Source organism: Pagrus major, chromosome 15 (genome assembly GCF_040436345.1).
Source record: "Pagrus major chromosome 15, Pma_NU_1.0".
Lineage (NCBI taxonomy): Eukaryota > Metazoa > Chordata > Actinopteri > Spariformes > Sparidae > Pagrus > Pagrus major.
The window spans coordinates 9035410-9058293 of NC_133229.1; the positions used below are offsets into that span (position 1 = coordinate 9035410).

Sequence of the window (22884 nt, forward strand, 5' to 3'; positions counted from 1 at the left end):
TCAAAAAAGAATAAACAGGGGCCTATTATTTAATCTAAGAACTGTTTTGAATGTTTTAAGATAAGGACAGGAATCTGAACCTTTTAAGTTGAAGGCAGAAACAGGGACTTGGAAGTCAGTCACAGCTGGGGGTGCTGACTTCATAGTAAATTGTGTGCAACATTCATGTATTTAGTATTAATTTGAATGGCCAGAATAACTTATATCTAACAGTTATTAACAAAAATGTACAACAATTTGATAATGTTACATTACAGCAGACAGCATATTTGAACACCAGCATACTACAGGTCACAGCAACTGCGGTCACCAACAGCAAGGGGATGAAGAGGGAGAGAAATTCCCCAGACTCCCTTACGAAATCTAGTAATTTTGTGAGTGGTTGTGTGAGGAGGAATTTAAGCTTTGTGAAATGCTGTCTCTGAGAAATTCTTAATACATTTGGACCTTCTTGTAAATTCGGCATATGTTATACATGAAATCATTTCTTTCCACGTGTAAAATAAATTGCTTTTCAGTGGGTGCTGCAGCCCCCTCAGCATCCATGTGTCATCTCAGTGTCCATGGGCAGAGTACCGACACAATGATCTCCTGAGCAAGTATATTTGTATGTTTGTATTAGGTGTTTATCTTTGTAATCAAAATGTAGATTAAAATTCAGTATTAGTAGCCTGTTTAGTGAAATGGACACAACCAAGACCAGGACAATGAGTTTTTCCCCACTGATCTCTCACTCAGGCTGTACCCATCCCCTCCCCTCCCTTTCCCCACCTCTTCAAGTAGCTCTTGCTCGCTACAGTAATCTGTGTTTGTCGGTGTCTGACCTCGCTGTGGTCGCGCATGGAGGCAGAGGAGAAATCAGCGTCACACTGACGAGGTCTGGGAAGCGCGTTGTTATCGCGCTACAGTGCCGCGTCCTCACTGGCAGTCTGCGTAACAACCTGCGGTCACTGCAGACGCACAGAAAGCAGCGAGGAATTACAACAGACACACACACATCTGGGAGGATGTCCGGGATCACTGGGAATCTGGACTGCGAGGAGTGTTTGTCTCCTGCACATGTGGCCAACAGTACGGAGTTACACCCGCACTCCACTGTGGATGAGGACGAGGAACTTCTGAGATACATCTGGAGAGAGTACTTACACCCCAAGCAGTATGAATGGGTTCTCATTGTGGCTTACATCATAGTATTCTTCGTTTCACTCATCGGAAACTCGCTGGGTAAGTTGAGTCTTTGGTGTAAGTCCTTTCTCATCCGTGCGTAAAAATCATCCAGCACTTTGGACAACTTTTCCGAACATGAGATGAAATTATTGCTAAGAGCAAAAGAGAACCAAGTGCCACGGTGATGACAAAAAATGTAAAATAGTCCAGTTTATCCTTTGATGTTCAGTGGAATCGCAGCGGCGCGTCTGCTGATGGAGAGGATGGGGCACAGAGCGCGTCCCTCAGTGCGGCAAAGCGCAGCTCGGATTGATCACAATTGGGCTCCCACAGATGTGTTTGAAGTGAAAGATTGTAGAAGATGGTATCACTTATGGCACACTGTGAGCGCAGCATGGAATCTGGGAAAACGATTGATATCGCATTCACAGCTACACATTTTTGGAAATGTTTTTTTCCTCGATTATTTTTGATCTGATCTCCACCATATTCTTAGCGCGTCTGTGAAAATCACTCAGTCAGAGATGATGAGAAACATGCTGTGAGCAGGAGCAAGGGAGACTCAAAGAGTTTCTTGAAGTTCTCTTCATTTTTATTGCCTCTACTTCAAATATAGTAGCATTGTGTTTGCTTTACTGGTGAATGTGGTCAAAGATGTCAGTGTCAAACTGCTTATATCCCATTTGTAGCTTCAACCTCAACTCTCAATTATGTTTTGTGCCAATTATTGTTGTCTGATTTCTCCCTCTTTTATCATCTGATGCGATTTTCTATTCACTTGAACTTTTTTTTTTCTATCGTCACTAGCATAACATTTTGGTTATAACCGTCTCAGCAAACCAAAGCAGACCAAGTGTGTCTCCATCCACTTAGAGAAAAAGGACGCTGGCTTAAAGCTGCAGATAGTAGATTTTTATGATCTCTCAAGATGTATTGCAGTACTGCTCATCAGCTTGTGAGTCTGAGGAGTCCTGAGTACACAGAAGTTAAACAATGCAAGAAATATTGTTGTTTAATTCAGTGTTGTGTTATCCTATTTAGTCATTACACAGTCTGTAAATATTACAACATATTTCCCTAATTTTATCTCCTCTATTCACTCATGTTTTTAGCAGCAAACCCCCATTCAATGATTCTAACTACAATGTAATGTCCAGTAAAAACTATTGGCCCAATATTTATGTTATCAGCTATATATCGTATTAGTGAAAGTATAGTGGATAAATGAAGCCAATAATTTGAAGCCAAATTGCTTTCATTGACTCAACAAGCGTAGAATCTACACAGCTCGATACAGTAGTTGTCAGCATGCTCCTCTGAAGTTGGTCTGCAATCTGTCAATAAACACAGAGCAGAAGAAGAGAAGGAAGAAAAGGAAAAGCAGCGCGCTGCTGTTGTACTAATGCTGCTGAACTAAAGCACCCGTGTAGAGCCATGCAGTGTGGACATTTTATAGTTTTAGAGGAAGACAACTGGATGTTATTTGCAGTACCTGTGCCGCACTGCAGGAGGGAAGAAGTCTTCAAGTTTGAACACAACAAATCTTATTAATCCTAACCCTTACCCTCAGGTGTGCATAAACTACCAGTCTGGAACTTTATTCTGAAATACAAAAATGTAAAATCTTATATCGGCCATGACAAGCAGGTAATTACTGGGAAGAAAAAACAAGTTTGTGCATCCCTAATCCCCTAATCTCATGCATAATTCAGTTTGGTTTGATTGCACATATCTAAATACCTTTTATCACTGTACATGAAGTGACTGCTATGGACAGGTGTGAGAAAAGCTTGCAGATAAAGGTATATGTTGAATGTTGCAGACAACTCACAGCAATAATTCATTCTGCCATACACCTCAGTCTGGCTGGTTCTAATGTGCAGATAGACTGTGAGCAACGTTGGGCATGCACAGTTGTGATTGCAGTAATCAGGCACTACCACCGATCACTGCACCGTTTCCGAACTAATCATTGTTTTATACCAACTCTGTAAAGTCAGCGGGTGATAGGTCCCGCACTTGGCTCTAAAAACAAATTGAGCAAAAAATAAACTGCAGGCCTGCCAATTAGACAGTGTGAACGCTGCAAATAGACAGCAAAGACAACAGTTTTTCTGCTCTCTTCCACAGATAAAGAGAAAAATATGACTAATGATGTGTTTTACTCACCATGCAGTCCTGTCTGTGCCGAGGATGTTGGATTTAATTGCTCCCACAGTCCTTGAACTATGCACAGATTGTCCAGCGGACACCTCATACTTTTATTTTCCAGATAAATTTCCATCTGTTTGTCTACAAATCCAGGGGGTATTGGTGGGAGGACTGGCATATTTCATCAGGGGAGGCATTAGTTTCAGAGCCAGAACTGGCAGGTACTCATTAAACCTTAATTGTCTCCTTCAATAAGAAAGCACAGCGGAAACAATTGCAAAGCAACATGAAAGGCTTTTAAAATCATCTCAGCTTATCTTTCTTTGCCTTTTATGCCCAGACTTTTTGTCTATTGCTTGTTGCAGCAGCTTCCTCACCTGCGGTAAACTGCATTACTGTCACTGAAAGAAAATCACACAACTGATTTAAAACTGAAAGCAGAGATGCTGTGAGATTTTCAAGATGACCTTTATTGAACAAGGTTAAACTCTCATAAACCTCTTTAACACAGCCAGGTTTGAAGCAAGTCATTGGGCCCCTTAAATACACACTATTGACAACATGAAATACGTTTTATGTTCACTGTCTGTATCAACATTGTAATGTGTTTTTAAAAAAGTAATCCAGTGGAATTTATGACAAAGAAATTATCATCCAGCTCTGTTAAGCATTCTAGCATCTTTCAGCTCATTGTTTTCCACAGCCTACAACTTTACTGTTTTTGTTCACTCTCATTATTTGCAGGAGCCCTGTTTTTGTGTCCATAATTACATAGATACGCCCCTGGTGTTCAACTCAAAGAAATGAGAGGATGATAGAAACGCCACTGCAAACTTGAGTACCGAACTCGGCGCGTTTAAGATTTAGATTAAATTACCAGGGCTGTGCATGACTATCAGATTATGTAAGGTGATAATATGTAAGTGTTGTGTATAAGGCTTTTTTCTGCTGCCTGCAAATGTCTTAAAAATCTGTTAACTGAGTTTTAATAATGCCCAACCTATTACTTTTGTGCTCTTCTGGTACGGGGCAACATAGGTGGCCAATTAGATGCCAGTTGGGGTCTTTGATCCAAGAAAACACAAGTTTCTTGGATGAGAAGCCCTGACAGAGTAGCAAAAGCTTCTACTGGCTTCTAATTAGGTTCCTCTGGTGAACCCCATGACAATCTCAGCATGATACTCTAGGTAACAAGTTACTTTATTTCTTGATTTATTAATTTTATGTTTAAGGTATACTTCTAAAACTGCCTTTCGCCACTGGCCAGTGACCACTTGGTGCAATTTGACATCAGTGACATCACCATCCAGCAGCATGTGTCAGCATCAGATTCATGCATTTGGGTTTGTTTTGGGTTTAGATCTAAATTGCATCCATTTAATTATGACCGAATAAACAAGATCAAAGAGGGATTAGACTTTGAAGTAGGTGTACATAACTGTTGCTGTGGTGGGTACCCACAGGCCACAGAACACCAACGAGAGCCTGAAGTTGATAAAAGTCAATTATTTCCCTGATTGTAATGAGTTCATACTTAGACTCTAGACCTTGATTCATTCTGTTTGTGTGCACAAACATCTGAAATCCTGCTTGCTGAAGGAGGATTTCCTCTTATGTTGTGTTGAAATCAAACAGCCTTTTGAAACGATAACTTGTTCCCAGCTGACTGACACACACAATATGCTAATGTGTACAAGTAAACTTGACTAATGTGTAATAATTCATATTCTTTTTGTAATATGAGATTAAATGCATGTGTTCAGTAAAATGTTGTCAATAATTAACACTTGAACACACTTCAGTTGAGAATTAAACTATTACAGGCTTGAATTTTTGCTAGTTGAAACCAATTCTATAGTTATTCAAAGTGCTATATGGTAGGCAACTGGACTTGTCTCAGTTTCTTGAAGATGTTTAGCCTCTCATCCAAGAGGCTTCTTCAGTTCTACCTAACTGGAGTCGAGTTGCAGGCTTTACGCTCCTTACAGAGTTGTTAAGGACAGGTGTGGACTCTGAGTTTCAGAGTCGTTAGGGCCACTTGTGGGTTGTTGACCCAACCGGCCTTCATGTGGGTTGCTAGGGCTAGGTGAGCCCAGGTGTGAATGGCTGTTAAGCTTAACAACCACATCTGTCCTTAATGACTCTATAAGGACACCCCCACACAAAGTGTAAAACCCTGCAACTCCCCTCCAGTTAGTTAGACCTGAAGAGGCCTCTTGGATGAGAGATGAAACGTCCAGTTGCCTATGATACAGCACTTAGAATTACAATGACCTGGATGACTTAGAACCTTCATCAACATATAGATCGTTTTTTATGAAGAGAAGTGATCTAAAGTGCTGCAAAGGTGCTTAAATGTAAAAGTACAAGCACTTAGAATTAAAATGCAGCATGTGAGCACAACCTTGTATCTTAAACAAGCGTCATTCCCCTGGCCTATAAAGACACAGTCTAAAACCTGACGGCATGTGACAGAGAACTCTCCTAGTTAACCGGCATCACTGAATCTAACACGATTTATAATAACCTGTCTCACAAGGCAGCTTATCATGATTACATTCAAGATGCAGAGACCACAGCCAATTATGGAAGTATAAAGAGTGGAGTGAGTGGAATATTGATATGAATGCGACTTCATCCTCCTGTTTTTATGTGCAAATTGAAAAAGCCCTTAAGTGGGGGAAAATTACTGCCACCAGCTGTTTCGATCTCGATGAACCAGCTTATTATAATCAGATAACAGTGGTGGGTGGAATTAACATTAATTTGCATTTCGTTTGACCATTTTAACATAAGATTGGTTAAAATTGCAATACAATTGGATAATTCTAATAATAATAATAATAATTCTAATAATAATAATGTGGTAAAAGACATTGACACAAAAGCAGAACAGTAAAAGAATCAATAGAGCCAAACATAATATAACAATGTTACAGTAGCTCTAATAGGAATAATAATGTAATTATTATGTAAGCCGTCAACATTTACATACCTAAAGAGTATGGGAAACTACTTAATCAACACACGTATTGTAAAACTGTAGCTAGTAAAACTATAAAAACAATGACCTGTACATTGAGAGCAAACCTAACCGAAGTCTAATTTCCTTGTTTGTGTACACATACTTGGCCAATAAAGCTGATTCTGATTCTGATTCTGACAAATTGTACAAAAACGACACCCACTTAGTACAGGAGCGAAACAATCAACATAAAAGCATCATAAAAACTTACAAGCTTTAACTTGACTACAAGTGGTGCCTCTTAAGAGCCATAGAAAACAGGATGTCAAAAGATTGAACATAACCTTAATACAATACAACGTATGAAGAAAGTAATGCATGATGAATGTCTGCTGTATTTGACCGACATGTCGGGTGAAAACAAATTCAAAGGCTGAGGACGGCCAGCAACTCACATGTGAATGCATTTTATGACCATCTAATTGATTTTATAAAAAACTGTCGGCCCATGTGTGTCCATAAGATGCATGAATATTAAAGAATATCAGTACTATTGATATCCAACAGTACATTTGGCTCATTTCTGATACTGGCAACGCACCACCTGCTGCGTGTTAGAAACTCTATTTTATAGCCATGCTGGGGTATTGATTATATTTCCACTATAATAAATGTCATGTCATGTGTGCCAGCACTCTAAAGCACTCTTCCTTACATGCAGTGCCTATTTTTGTCCATTGTGATGCTGTTTGAAAGGGGTCCCATTTGTCCTCACAGTTGACAGGCAGTTCATTAATGTGAAGCTTGAATGAAACATGAAGGATTGGTCTGCATTAGCATAAAGTAGCACGGCACAAGAATTCGATTTGTACTTAAGCCGCCTAATTATCGGGTATATGTGGGTGGACCTGCTTGAAGTAGGTGTTTTTCACATTGCAAGGAGAAGAGTTTGCCTCGCTGTGGTTTTTTTCCTTGTGTGTGACGTTCGTCGCCACAAAGGCACCGGAAAAGCAGGGAACAGTAGCTTAAAAGCAGCAGATCATAAACTTCACCCAGAAGACATTAAACTTGTTTTAAAAAAATCTTAATCAATAAAATTCTGAATTAGACATGTTTTTTCCAGACTGAGGAAGAGTGAGACATCTGACATCTTTCTCATCTGTGGTGATAGTTGCACATCCACCACACCGATCAGGCAGCTGACTGGCATGGAAACCACTAACGCCTGTCACTTTTTAGATATCTTCTACTTAAGTTTCCCCTACCAACAATGTTTAAGCACTACTCAAAGTATTGACAAGCCAGCAGACTTAACTTCAGCAGACGTCATATCATCACGCCTGAGAAGGGGAGATATTAGAGTTTTTGTCAACCGATCGAAGCCCCTACATAGCATACCTGTGACTACTGTAGAGTCAGTTGACGTGGGCTCCAAAGTGGATGAAACAGTCCCATCGTTAGCTCGTAGTGAGCACTAGCTGCTTTATGAGAAACTGTCATGGCTATTTTATTAGCATCACTTAAACATAGGGATACAGTAAAGTTACCTTCGTCTCCAACCTTATGACCATCTTAGAGTGCTTTTTCATCCCTAAGTAATTGGCGATACTTTTGTGTATATTTTTACTGGTGTTTGCCTGTTGTTTTTGTGTACAGTGATACTTTTGATAAACCATTGCTAACGTCAAGTTACCATGGCTCTTTTCATACTCAGTGTAAGTAAAGCTTTGCCCCCATTGTTCATAAACCTGAAAATACTTTCCTTCATCTAATTAGCCTGCTATGCTAGCACGACTGGCTAACCTCGATAGTAAAGTTATTATCAAAAAGATCAGAAATGCAAAGAAAACAAAAAACAGAGATTTTCATTCCAAAAAAACTTGTCTTTGTTTAGAAAGGCTTGGGAAAGTTCAGATCAGGACACATCCTTTGGCATTTGTTGAAAAAAAAACTGGAGCCTTTGATGCAGTTCCTGTAAAAGTCTCTCCACTATGCTTGTCCTGTACTTGAAATAAATTGGTTTTGAGTGTGTAATTTTCCTCAGTGGTTTGACATGATTGGATATAAGCGGAGAAGGATGTAACATTGATGGGAACTTGATTAAAGATGCAGGACAAAGACTGGTCATAGGAGATCTATCAACTCCTCCGGTATCTGCTGTTACGACGGAGGCAGAGGACAACAAGTTATGTATAAGCCTTTGGCAGCAGAAAGAGCAGCTGATGGGAAGGGTTGACCTGTTGATCACAGCAGAACACAAAACTTAATGGAATAAAATATTTTTGTTCACCCAGAGTGCAGGAGGAGTCCTTAAAATGCCTTTACACTTTAAAGAAAGAGAACACCTTTTTGTGTATACTGTGTAAGAAGTCTTCTCTAGAGGGTATCAATGAAATCTAAAAATGAGAAGGAGTTGTTGTGCAATCGTCTGCACAAACACATTCATAAAGAGTTCACCCAGAGATTTCAATAGGCTGCCTCAGGCTTAACAGAAGTGACGAAGGTGAAGGTTTTTTTTTTTACTCATATATATTTATATATTGACTAATCAAGCACACAACTTCCTGATAAAACAAACTATAAGAAACCTCTCTGGAGACAAACAAAACTTTTCTTAAAGTCAATTTTGATTTGGCTTTTCAGCTCAAAACTTTCAGAGTAAAAGTTTTTCAAGAATTTAACTTAAACTAGAACTGAAACCAATTACTACTTTGGTTGATTTCACTTTGTGTGTGTGTGTGTGTGTGTGTGTGTGTGATTGTGTGTGTGTGAGTGTGTGTGTGATCAAAACAAAGTGTGGTCCTGGAGGCATCTTTTGTAGCTAGAAATACCACAGAAGCAATACTGAGTATGTTGCTGGGTGTCTGTATGTCTGTCTGTCAGTCTGTGGGCAGATTTTTATCAGCGTATTAGTGTCACACCTGTGCACGATACAGTCACAAAACTTTACAGGTGTTCAGTTCTGAGATCAAACTGAAGGGAGGTACAAGGGTGTGTACAAGGGAGGTAGGAAGTAGGAAAGGTGCCATTAGCCCCCCCACTTTACGCCCCTAGTTAGCATTTGTTTTAAATTACAGATCACTGTAAGCCAGTTCCAATCCAGTTAAATACCAAATTCCTTCCATCCATCAATCATAAATGATACCAATGATAAATTATACTACTTTATTATTATTTAATGAACTTCTATAATTCTCAGCTTTAATTATGAAGGCCAGAGGCACATAACAGAAAGGTTTATTGTTGCTGGTGGAGCGTTTCTACTGTCATGTTTAGTGTAACATCACTTTGCTGGTCTCAAGTTATGCGCATAAACTGTACATAGATCTCACTGAGCTACATTTCAAAGTCTGAGGATTTTCAGGCATCACACAGTGGTCAGTTGAGTTTGTTTGTCTGCTTAATGGGAAAGAGGGATTATCATACAAAAAGTGATGTAAGTGCACAGCAGTGGGGGCTGGCCAAGGGGGCTATACCAAAAATCAAGGAAACATGTAGCAGGTATTACACCAGTCTACTTAAATAAATGAAAAGGCCTTTATTAGTATTTGCTGAGCTGCATTCACATACTTTTTTCTTTCACTTAAATGTTCAAAATGCCTCAACAAGTGCAAAACAAAGCTGATGGACTGATATAAGTGTTGTGGAATTTCAGCTCGCTTGACCATTCAGGAGAGATGAAGAAGACTCAGAGACACTGTTGACCTTCTATGCAGTAGTTCATACAACATGGCCATGGAGGAACAAAATAACAGCACAATTGTATGCACAGAGCATTGTCAAGTCAATCCTCCCAAACCTTCTCTAGTTTCATGTTATATCCTCTGAGCTCAGGAACGTGGGAGACAGTTAGTCTACTACAGCAGATAGGTCGAAGGACATCCTATGAGTTTACATAAACAATAGCCTTGGTTTGTAAACATATTTACAGCAGCTTCGAACTGCTAAGTTTGCAAAGACCATGAGAGATATAAACTCATAGATCAGAGGTCACTACGATGAGGGTATCCATACCCTATCAGACCTAACCTTTATACAGGGTACGTACGAAATCTTATCCTGTGGGGCCAGAGAGTTCTGGGCTGTAGATTTTTCTCCCACAATAAGTAAACATAATAATACATAAAATATAATATGCTGTATCTATCTTATCAATGAATGCATTTATTTGATGGAAACAATGCAGATAAACATAGTGCCACTGCAAAAGACCAGACTACTGGGCCTACTTTAAGGTGTGAGGCAGCACTACTGTTATTAAAAACACTGTAAAACACCAAAACCACACTGAGCTTCTATATCACCTCTAAAGCACAGGTGTAACTTATAACATTAATGATGGATTAGTGCAGCCATACAAAACCAGAGGACATGGCACACCTAAATGACCTACAGCATTAGTTAAACGTGTTTGACATCTTTAAATACTTACTGACTGTAAAACTTAATGCCATTGACACATTACAATAAAACTCAACAAGCTGAAACGATCATTTTATGGTCTTGTAAACCACACGATGAATTCAAATTAAAATTTTGAGGATGCTTGTTTTGGCAAAATATTCTACTTTCCATTCCAATGTTTTTCACGCCACATGTTCCTTCTCCTACACCTTTGTTGCATTATAGTTACAGTGTAAAAGTCTGTTCCAGAAATGAATCCAAAAACCCATTCTTAGAGGGAAATATTGACGAAGTGCAAACCACATGAACAACAAGGACCAAATAACACAAATACAAAACACAGATCAAAGCAACAAACAGAGCAGTTCACCAACCGGAGGCTTTCTCATTCTTAATTCTGATTGAACGGTGTCTGGCTTGTATAAATGTAGATCCAACTGGGCTCCAGGGATTTACTGTAACGTGCCACTCTTCATTTGCGGTTGTGAAAAATGATGTGTGGTCTGGTTTGTCTTTAGTTTTTTCTCAATGTGCCTGTAGCACCTTTGTTCCTGTAGCAGCGTGGGAAGCTGTGTGTAAGACACTGGGGAGGATAAGGAGCTTACTCATATCTTTCTCCCAGCAGAAAGTAAACATGTGCATCCAGCGTCAGTAGCTTACTGTAACTCTTATTGTACAAAAAGATGAATGTGCAGCCACTATTGTTTATGTTGCAGCAGTTTACTGGGTAAAATGATCGAACATTGACTAATTGATTCAGACAACTGTGTTGATTGGCTAAGATGTTCTTATTGTCACTCTTTTTATTTTTGAATAACATTTGTCCGTCACTGCAGAATCAGAATCTCCTTTGTATAAGTCAACTGTTTCCATTAATCGTAAACAAATACAATTGGTCCAAAAGACTGAATTGCTAAATATTACTGTATAAATTGCTTAAAAAAATGATGTTCACAGGGCTGATCAGCAGCTCTTAGAACCCACCAAACGTGGTCCAAGGACGGATAACCAGTGAACCGGCAACAGGGTCCTGGGTGCCCAAAGCTCATTGATCAATTTGAGGAGTGAAGGGCTGGCCTTCTCGTTGAAGATCCCTGTAGCAAACTGTTAATTGCTAAAAAAAAAAAAAAAAACGATGCAGGTAATAGATGAATAGCAATTGAGGAATTAAGTAGTGTCCCCCAATGTCTCCAGACGCTGTTAAATTAGTGGCAGTGGTGTTTCTTTGCTGCTGGCCACTGTGACATTGTTATTTATGTTTTCTTAGCTTCCTCAGTTTAGCTAGCCAGCTAGAACAAGTACACCCCTTCATGGCAACAGTTTTCCCTGATGGCAGTGGCCTCTTTCAGCAGGATAATGCACCTTGCCACTCTGAAAAGATGTTCAGGATTGGTTTGATAAAGAAAAAAGTACACATGAGAAATACACTTTAATCTGACAGCAGCCAACACCAAAGAGAGAGCACTGAATGCACAGAGGACTCCTTTCCTGTCTGACTCACCTAGCTGTTCACCAAGGAGTCCATTGACTGTCACATAATGGACAGAGCATCAGTACTCTCTGCTCCTCTGCTTCACCTACTAATAAATGGACTGGAGTGCTGAGGGCTGACCAAACCCACATCATCCCGTCCACAAGGGCCCTCAAGAGTCTGCTTGGGCAGACTTCACCAGACTTCACTGATTTAATTACCAATAATTCATTGCAGACGCAACGATGTAAAACTTTTTTATGAATGGGTAAAACAATCACTTTATTATGACGTTACTTGAATCATGTAGGCTGGAAAAAAATATTCAACCACATTATGATACAGAAATATTTAAACGTACCGGCTGTAGAGGTAACACTATGCATTTTGTTAATGTAGTCTTTAGGCCTGTCTTTCAGTGGCTCATGTTAGCCTTGTGCTCCCATGCCTTCGCAGACTTGACGACAATCTCTGATGAGGACTGTGGTCGTGCACAGACGCTTCATCTGTATCATCATTGGTTTATGTTTGATGACCTAGTAAAGTAGCAGTCAGACCTGAATTTGCTCCTCAATCATCTTTGAAGAACAGAGCCAGATGAATTTTGTGTTATATAGGTGACGAATTGATGTATATTGTTCATGTCCAATTGACAAGGCCCAATTTCAACATTAGGTGTGATCCAAAGCATGATGGATTATTATGCAGATGGATAAACAGATGACTCTGTGTAACATACCATCTGGCGAGTCAGGTTACATGGTTCCCTCTTCATTTCAATACAGTAATAGTTGCCTACTTAAATTGATGGCTTGTACAGCAAGTAAAATGTACCAACAGCGTTGTTAAGAATACAGAATAAAACACATATTTCATATTGATGCTTGGTGCTCAAACACAGTCAAAGTTGATCGACAGTATTTGACACAAATTTCAAAAGTGGACTACTGAATTATTTCCTGGGTGTACACGTGTTCATGCATATATGTTTAAAAATAACTGTACATATCCTCTATGTTTGTGTAGTATGAAGGAGCTACAAACTTTAATTTCATAATGCAACTCTGTGTTGTATAATAGCAAATTATGCCTTCACCCAGAATACTGATTTGTCAGGATGAAATTGAAGTTTACCACAGCACCTTAACCATCAGCTGCTTTTCATTAAACATTGAGCTTCATAGCCTCGACTTCACATGAAGCCTGCACTCTATACAGAAAGTATGTTTCCCTACTTGCTGCTACAAAGCAACATATGGGCCCAGTCAAATGGAGCACTGCCCTTGAAGACAGCTGTATGGGGGAGTGTGAGATATTATCCGAAACATATATTATTCAGCATACGGGTACAGGAGTGGTAGAGAAATACACTCACGTAAGGGTAGAAAGCTTTAATCTCCCATGTCTCTTGCATGCTGCAACACCTGGGACCCACTCTGGTCTTCTACCCATCAGGCGGTGAGGTGATTTTCCACATTGCCCACCCCTGATCCTCAATACTGCAAATCCTCCACACCTTAGCTTTAGTGACTTTTCAGTGCTGTTCCCTCTGTAGACAACTTTAGCAAAACCACCTAAAGTACTTATTCTAAAAATTTAAATGGAATAACAGTAAAAAACAAAAAACCCCCAAAAAAACATATTGGCTTGGATTTCAAGTTGTAGCAGTTAATCGGATTTGGAAGCAAATGTTTACTGTACATAATCCCCCCTTACTTAAACATTTACTTTCCACATGCATACACCTACAACCAGTCACAGCAGTGAAACTTTTGACATAGCGCTCAGTTACACATGCAAATTGGGCAGTGCTTGCTCTGTTTTCAAGCAGCTAAAAAAGGTTTCTCAAATTACAGCGAAACAGAGCACTAACATGTGAGGGTTGAAATAGGCAGTGCTCTAGCAGAATCTTCATTCATATTTGTCAGCACTACCGATAGTTTGACAGTTCGACCTGACTTTCATGAGCAAGGTGCGTCGTGCCTGGAAGCAATTGAATAGACCTGTAATCAATCAGAGCAGTGAAATGTGTGACTCACTGTGTCCTGTATCAAACCTGCTCCATATTAGATAAATGATTGTGATTGACTCATCACAAACCACGGCACAGAGCAATCTGTTTGACTTCGAGGGCGGAAGGTGTATCTGCCAGAGCAAGAAACATTAGCTCACAGATCTGTATGGTTCCCAGGCGGATCATTTTCAATGCTGAGTTATTAGCAGGCAATGATGAGTCATACTGTCATACTGTCATACTGTCAACTGTAAGTTAAAATCAAGGTATTGTCTCTTACTTCAGAGACCTCAAAGACACAATAATGTAACAACTAATAACTGTGGCTTGCTGGTATTGATTTTTGGCCCATTATATATTGTAAGACAAGACACAGATGGATTTTGAAGCCTCTATTGGTCTGATAATGGATATGAAATTAAATGAATTTAGATTTCTTTCATGACTTTTATACCATTATGTGTATCTGCCAATTCTGAATCATTTGTAGTTGCCATGAGATCTGTGCACAATGAAGTTCGGCTCCCTGCCTACAATCCCGTGTATGCGCCAATGGATTTCCTTTTTTAATAAAGATTAACAATTAACTCTGTTCCGGTGACTTTGACATTCGTGAAGTTAAAACAAGTTATCAAGTGCCCATAAACAATTCAAATTATCAAAAGGGCTGTTGGTGCAGTTGATGAATAAGAAAACACTTAATTGTTACATTCTCAGCACGTAATGTCACACAGTTAAATTCAATTGTGTCAACAAGAAACAAAGATGTTGACAGGACTGTAATGGATTTTTTATTAAAACTCTGATTGACGGCATGCCTTCAAAACGGTGGTGATCATCATTAAAAACCTGCACTATTGTGATAAATACTTGCTTTATTGAGCCCTTGGGCGGTCTTTGATTGTGCTTCATTTTCAGTTTGTTTTGCAGTTTGGAAAAACCGGCACATGCGCACCGTGACCAACTATTTCATCGTTAATCTCTCCTTTGCTGATGTGTTGGTCACCATCATCTGCCTGCCTGCAAGCCTTGTGGTAGACATCACAGAGACATGGTTCTTTGGAAACACTCTTTGCAAAGTTGTGCCTTATCTGCAGGTAAGATATTAACTTTGACCTCTGCTTTTCAAGCACGATATTAGAAATCATGACCTGATCTAATCCACTTGGTCTGTAAAAGGTTTACGAATACAAGCCAACAGCTCCATTTTTGTCATTCTTAGAATCTTCTTTCTTTTTATTCATGAGGATAAAAAAATATTGTTTTCATCATCCCATGAGATGTGCATTGTGTGAGCCTTTAATGTTAACCCAGTGTGACTAAATGCCTTGGGCAAATCTTTTGCCTTCTCCATTATTTAAAGTCTATTGCAGCATCGTCCCCAACATGCCAGCACTTCTGCCAAAAGAAGATCATTCATTTTTTATCACATTGCAGGCCACTTTGATTTAATGAACTGAAATTCTTCAATGCACAACTCCTAAATCCTAAAAACTGAACTAACCCTACTATAATCTATACACACATCAATATTAAAGCGTTTTTTTAATAACGCGGTGAGTAAAATAAATGTAGTGGAGTAAAAAGTACAATAAATCCCTCTGAAATGTAGTGGAGTACAAGTCACACCTCAGGCCACTGATCTGTTGACCCTCAAGGTCACATTGATTCTATTGCTGTTGTGTGTTTTGTAATTATACTGTTTCTGCTGCTTCTTGAATAAACCCAGGAGGATCTTTTACTCTCATTTTTATTCTCCCTCTGGGATTACTTCAGTTCCCCCTGCATTTTTTAGGACATGTTGCTATGTTTCCTCTTCTGCAGTGTTATATTTCATCAGGGTGATCCCCAAAAGTGAAACCAAACAGGAAGTGAAACTGTTCTGCTCTCTCTGTCTGCAATACAGTATGTTGTAAACCCAAAGAAATAACTGATTATTAAATTGTCAAACTGTTGAGGAAATTAATGAATGCTTACTACTGAAACTGCAGCAGCACAGATTAAGTCCTCAATTTGTAGATGCAGTCAATCAATGACTGAAACGTGAGTGACTGGCTCAAAGCAGCACAAGAAAATCATATTAGAAGCCCTGAATGACAGCTTGGTGCTGCTGGTGTAGCTTGCATTGAAGCTCTGTGCCTTTAATGGCTTCACTGCAGGGTGCAACAGAAGCTACTAAATGAATGTTTTTCTGACCCAAAGATGAGCTCATGTTGTGTTTGTCTGGGAATTTGACATAAGGAACATTTGAGAAGGTTTCCTCTGACATTTAATGAATGAGCATCTAAATGTCATTAAATGTTCAGTAACTCAATTTCAAGACCACAGTCTATACACTGCTCATACTACACTAACACGTTTTCAGGTTAATAAACTTTCTGAATTATATTCAGATTATATTATATACTCATACTGCATTACTTGCATGACTGCAACTCTGTCTACACAGCACGAGGATCAGATGGTCATCTCACCATTATGACGACTGGTGACTAGAGAGAATGTGTTGATGAGAATGAGGACATTCATGTACAAGGTCCTCCTGCTCGAGTGCTGCAGTGCACAGCTGTTTTAGGAAATAACTTTTGGTAACAAAAAAATGGGCCTTACAAAACTTTGGACTGGTAGTGGATCTGTGAAGGGTTTATCTATTGCAACACATACTTACTCCCAACTCATCAAATGTGGCTGCAGTGGCCTTAAGCTTCACTATGATGATGTACCTACCCCTCTAGCGTCAGTTTTGCACGTTAAAGGCTCTGCAGTCAAGTTAGCAATGATACAGTATGTTATAAAACATCAGGTTAGACTTTTACAATAAAGTGTGCTGGAGGTTTGCATATGATGACATATGACCTTTGGAATGTCATTAACATTGTAAAGTAAATGGGACTAATAAAGGAATTCTGATTCTGATTCTGAAAACAGCCACAGTTTAGTAAGTGTTATTAAAAAAACTAAGAGGTTATGGTTAGGCAGAAAAAATAGGTGAGGGTTTGGAAAAGATCATACCATACTTAAGTAACCTAAGTGACGTGCCTTGCGTCACTTAAAGTACGTGACATCTGTTATGTTAGTATGAGAAGTTGCCTAGGCCAAAATTAATGTGTATACATGAGAATATGCATGTACAGTATGTGCAAGTGCTAAGTACCAGTACATTTATATGTGCAAGTGAAGTATTCCATTTTGGCCTAGGCGGCTTCTCATACATATTTTATGTTTTTTTTAAGTTCACTTACTGACATTACATAAATTAGAAACAAGTCCCTACAGACTCTCAATCACAAATAGGATGTGATTCCCAGTCACCTGAGGTAAATTCTTATGAATTACCCACTCTGCCACCCCCCGCCTCAAACTTTCTTGAGTGCACTGGAGGGGCACTTCAAGAAGTGACACTACAGGATTACCTACAGCATCAAACTTTCAAACAGGTTGGGTTCTCTCAATCAAAGCAATGAAAACAAAAGACATGGTTTGATTACATGGTGAAGTACTGTGGGATCATGGGAGTTGTTGTCTTTATTGTAAAAAAAAAAACACTATTGCCGATAGAAATCTCTCTGACATGACTCAGGCAGAAATATTGCACCTAGATAAGGTAATGCATTAAAGTCCATAGTAGTTAATGATAGGTGACAGGCTACCGTATGAAAAGCACCGTAACCTTAAAATAACAGATTTCTCTGGGCTAAAATGTTGTTGGAAACATTTGGGATTATTTAAGTACACAACTCAACAAAATATATAACCAAGGTGTAGTTGTTTTTAGACGTTTTAGACGTTGTTTTTAAATGTTTGTAAACATTTTACATATTGTATCTAAATTTTATTAGAAAATTGTGAACCCTGAAACCTTCAAAATCCTGAAGTCTGATCCCACAACCTTGCTGTTGGGGAAAAAAGAGAGTGAGGAAGCGCAGGTGGTACTGGAGTATTGCTACTGCAGAAAATGAAAGAGTTTTTCGACAATAAAGGACATGAAATCCAGAGGCCAACTCCATCTCCTGTTGAAATCCTTCTTAGCCACTTTGTTCAATTAAAATTCTGCAACGCTGTACTGGAAGTGTGTCACTGGAAATATTAGCTTGGCTACAAAAGAGTTCATATTGACCAGTGTGGGATGTCTGATGTGGGATTTAGGGTGCTAAATGGATTCTGTGCTAAAATCTTTGTCATCCTTTATCCACTGAAAAGCTTTGTCAGCAGAAAATTATACAGAAGGTTTTGGCGGAACATTTGTCCTTAGCCTCGAAGAAAGTAAAAAAAATAGAAATAAATTGATATGTTTGAAAAACTCTGAAGAAATAGTCCATTAATAAAGAGAATACTTCTACTTGTGCTGACTTTTTTTTCAAGGTGTAAGCCACTACTCAAGAATAGGGTCTATTCATTGCAGGAGTTACATGATATAATGGATTAATGGAAGTGTGAAGAGGACTATTCCCATTCAGTGATAGAAGAACAAAGTCAGCACACATAGAAATATGTCCTCTATTAACTGGCCACCTCAGAGATTTTCAACACTATCCTTTTAAAGTTTCGTCAAGGCTATTAATAAATGTACTTCCTGAACCTGCTGAATAATCTTAAACTGACAGAACTCTTTGGGGTTTAAAGGATCCTATTTCCTATTTCTCAGAGACAGGTGCCATTTAGCACCTATTATCCCACACATAATTATCCCTTGGTGTAATGTGGGCTGCACACTTCTTAGCAAAGGGCAGCAGGATCTCAGTTGCTGGATCAAACGTTAGGCTGTTGGCTTTCAAGATTTCAGGGTCCACAATCTTATAAATATAAATTTCAAGATATAATAAAGGTTACATTTCCACATTTAAATGTCTAAAAATTGTATTATAGATGATGTTATATTTTTTGTTGAGTTTTGTACGTAACATTCTCCAGAGAAATCCATAATTTTATCTAAGGTAAAGTTGCATTTCATTTGGTCGTCTGTTGCTATAACTTCCGATACTCACCCTAACTCCCCACCTGGTTAGGATCCAGCAGGACTTGGCAGGCTAGGTTAAGATAAAAATGTACAAACTATGTCCAGGTGTGGGTTGGATTCGGTACACAGTGTGTACAGTGTTAAATAGGCTAAATTGAATTGTTTTCATCTCTGTCACAATAAACTGTAGTGTAAAAATGATTTCTAAAAAGTGTAAAAAATAAGTGATATTAAGTGATAGCTGATAATAAGTGATGGACCTACTGTCTGTGTTGGGGCCATAAATCCTTGAGTGCTGGTATTTTTTATTTACATGCTGACTTTGAACATATCACAGAGGGTATTTGTTACTCTCCAGGCGGCAAACATTCATGTAGTTTGAGCAACTTAAAGGTGGAGGATATAAAACAAAACTTGTCCTTAGGGAAGTATAAATCTACTGGCAACCAGACAAACGCCTATGGAGATCCCTTATCTGTTTTAAGGCCAGTAGTAGTAGTTCAATATACCTGTCAATGTACTATTTATTTCCTATCAGGCAGAAGACAATTATGTGAGAATTTGTCCTTTTTTTTGCCCCCAGGGAATGTTCCCTCCCCTCTGTGAATGCATGAAATTACAGTCGTCATCAAGAAGTGATCTAGGATAACATTGGCATTCTTAAGCTAAGAACTTTCAAAGTGATGGAGCTGAGTGTTTATTTCCCGGAGGAAATGAGCCCACCAGAACCCACTTGAAAGAGATGGAATCCCCAACATTGGAAGTTTCTCATGCATCAGCACGCCACATCTAATGTCTAATGTTGGCTGATTTTTATTTATGTGACAATGCTTTGAACTAAATACAGAGGCTACTTGATGCTTTCCGGGCAGCAAAAGCAAAAAACAGGGTAAACAGGCAGACTGTAACCATGATAACAACTGTGTGACAGGGTAGTACAAAGTCAGTGCTTCAGCTTACATTGACTGCATCAGGCCAGAGTCGGATTCAGATGTTAAAAAACAGGACGCTTATCGAGTTTGTCGGACTTCAGACAGGAAAGCCGCACTCTAGTCAGAAAGTTGGGAAGTAAGTCTGCAAACATGACTAAACATAACATAAAACTGTCATACATTACCTCGATTGTAAAGATGATTTTCTGTGTAAGTCACGTCAGAATGATTTTCATCAGCAACGGTGGTTGTTTAACAATAAAGACAACAACTACCTCACAAAGTCATCAAACTGCACCTTTTGTTCGAATTGTTTTGATTGAGAGACCCTTAAGCAGCAGAAATTACAAGGTTACGATGTTACATTTATTATCATTAAACAACACCAGTGTTGCATAATTAAATAACGTTTTTATTTTAATTTCTTTGTCTGTGTTGTAGCTTAAAAGGACTCAAACTCTCTTATATGGTGGAGTGTGCAGTGACCAAAAAAGTGAAAACAAAAATCGTATATTTTAAAATCTTTTAAGTAGTAATAAAGCAGGAGGACACTGTACATTCTCAAGGGCAGGTTAACACACACTTGGTGCACTAGTGGGAATCAACACACAGCATGTCATGTGGTATTGAATAAAAATGCACCACAGTGCCCATGCTCATTAATTAGCAATAATTCAGCTCAATTAGGTTTTCATTTAATTCAAAGAGAAATAGGATCAATTCAATGTTGCTTGGGTCTATTCATGGGATCTGTTGACTATAAGAGGATATATAACCAGACTTGCTGACAAGTATCTGTTTCAATGCCATCATACCAAGCTCGACATACTAGACATATTATTGATTTCCTGTCAGGCAGAGGATAATTATGTGAGGATTTGTCCTTTTGTGCCTGAAGGGCAATGTTCTCTCCCCTTTTTTGCAGACCTTGTAAATGAATGAAATTAGTTAACAGACATGATCGAGTATACCATTGGCATCCTTAAGCATCCTTTAGATAACGTTTCAAAGTGATGGAGCACAGCGTTTATTGGCCGTAGGAAATAAATCCCCCACAACCCACAGGTTTATCTCCCACACGAAATGGATGAGAATGAGCTCATCCCCAACATGGGAAGTTTCTCATGCATCAGCACGCAGCATCTAATGTTGGTCCAATTTCTCAGATCAATAATTGAAATCAGGCTTTATCTGGTAGAGCATCTTAAGAGCAAGACCGGTGAGTGATTCAGAGAGTGGACTGCCCTCCATCAAGGAGACAAGAGGAAAAAAGGTGGGGAGGATTGACCTCAACCCCCACTGTCCTTTCAGACTAACTGAACCCTGCAAATCTGAACTCACACTAACTCTCGCACATTATGACTACCATTAGGCCATTATCGTTATCTGATGCTCTGAACCACCTTAATGTGTGCTTGACCTTCACAGTATTTTCAAAGCTAGTGTAGCCACTGTATTCTGGTGAATACAAATGATTGCTATTGATTTTTAAAAAAATATATAAACACATGGATAAAAACACTCATTATGGTGGTGCATTAACCACCACACTGTCTTCCCTGATGCCTACAGCCAAGGCCAGATTCTGCATGTTGTACTGCAACAAAACATGATGTCTTGCCATTCAGGCTTTATAATACTGAATAACACTTACCTGTTGAAACATGTTCTTATTGTAGACAAGATGCTTGATGATAAATTCATTGTTGCTACTGGAAAGCAAACCCATTGAATCTTTTCGAGAAACAATACATGTATTTGACTCTTTGGTATACGTCTGTGTATCTCTACACACCTAAGAACAGATTCCTCTCTGCTGCAGCTGACAGAGCTGAAGTTACATAGGAAGGCTGTCGACTGAAGACATGTAATGTTTTAGAGATGTAAAGCAAATCCCCAGCAAGTACAAATTTTGTAATACAGTTCCTCATCAATATCACTAGCGCAGTGCCTGTTCAAAAACATGCTGTTTGGCAATGATTATATGGTAATGTGAGGGTTTTACAGATCCAATCTTAAACCTTCTGCATTGCTCACACACTCATCGGCACTGCCCTGAAAATATCAAATGTGTTTGATAGGCCATTTATGTTCTAAAATCTGGATGATTACATTGCTACTTCCCAAGTTGGACCACAACAATCAATGAGAGAGGCACCCAGGAGCAGCCGACGGTGCTGCCAAGCAACGGTAAAGATTCAAGCCCTTAAGGCTAACATGAGCTAGCATACTACTGTTGACAGCCACTTAAAATCTCGCTGATGAATATAAAATATGTTGACTGCAACTCATCCAGACTCATTTAACCTTCTGCTCTTGTTTTTCTCTCTCACTGCAACTCATAGTTGTTGCACCTAGCTAATCTCCATTGTGTTTACGTCTGCTTCCCCATGATATCATGCATGAGCCGAGTTTCTTCGTGCAGAGCCGCTGAAGCCACGCCCCTCCTGCTGCACAGAGCAGTGTTAGCTGTTTAATGTCGCATGTTTAAATTGCACCAAACATTGTACTTTCTTGTGTCCTCAGCAACAAACCTCCCAAGTGTGAAGTAGATCAGATGCACAGTTATAGAGATATACTAATAACATCCAGACAGACGGACATAGATTCCTCACTTTACTATTACATTCATGTTTACGGTAATGCTTTATTTTAAGGTCATTGTAATACACATTAGTTAATTGGTAAGAAGGCCCTCATAACTCCTTACAAGATGCTTATTAACATTAATAAGACTATTTAAGAGTTAATAATTGCATAATAAACACATTTACTGTTAGATTATAAGACATTTATAAGCAGTTTGAGAAACATGTCAACAGT

At 39.0% G+C, this 22884-nt stretch overlaps 1 protein-coding gene across 1 annotated transcript in view; it reads left to right on the plus strand.

The window, feature by feature from the left end:
* The first annotated feature begins 1007 nt into the window (after window positions 1-1007).
* Window positions 1008-22884, plus strand: part of hcrtr2 (hypocretin (orexin) receptor 2) — a 30003-nt gene continuing 8126 nt past the window's right edge. The window contains exons 1-2 of the mRNA XM_073482607.1: window positions 1008-1224; window positions 15091-15269. Of these exons, the coding sequence (XP_073338708.1) occupies window positions 1008-1224; window positions 15091-15269 (396 nt within the window). The remainder of the gene's footprint in view (window positions 1225-15090; window positions 15270-22884) is intronic.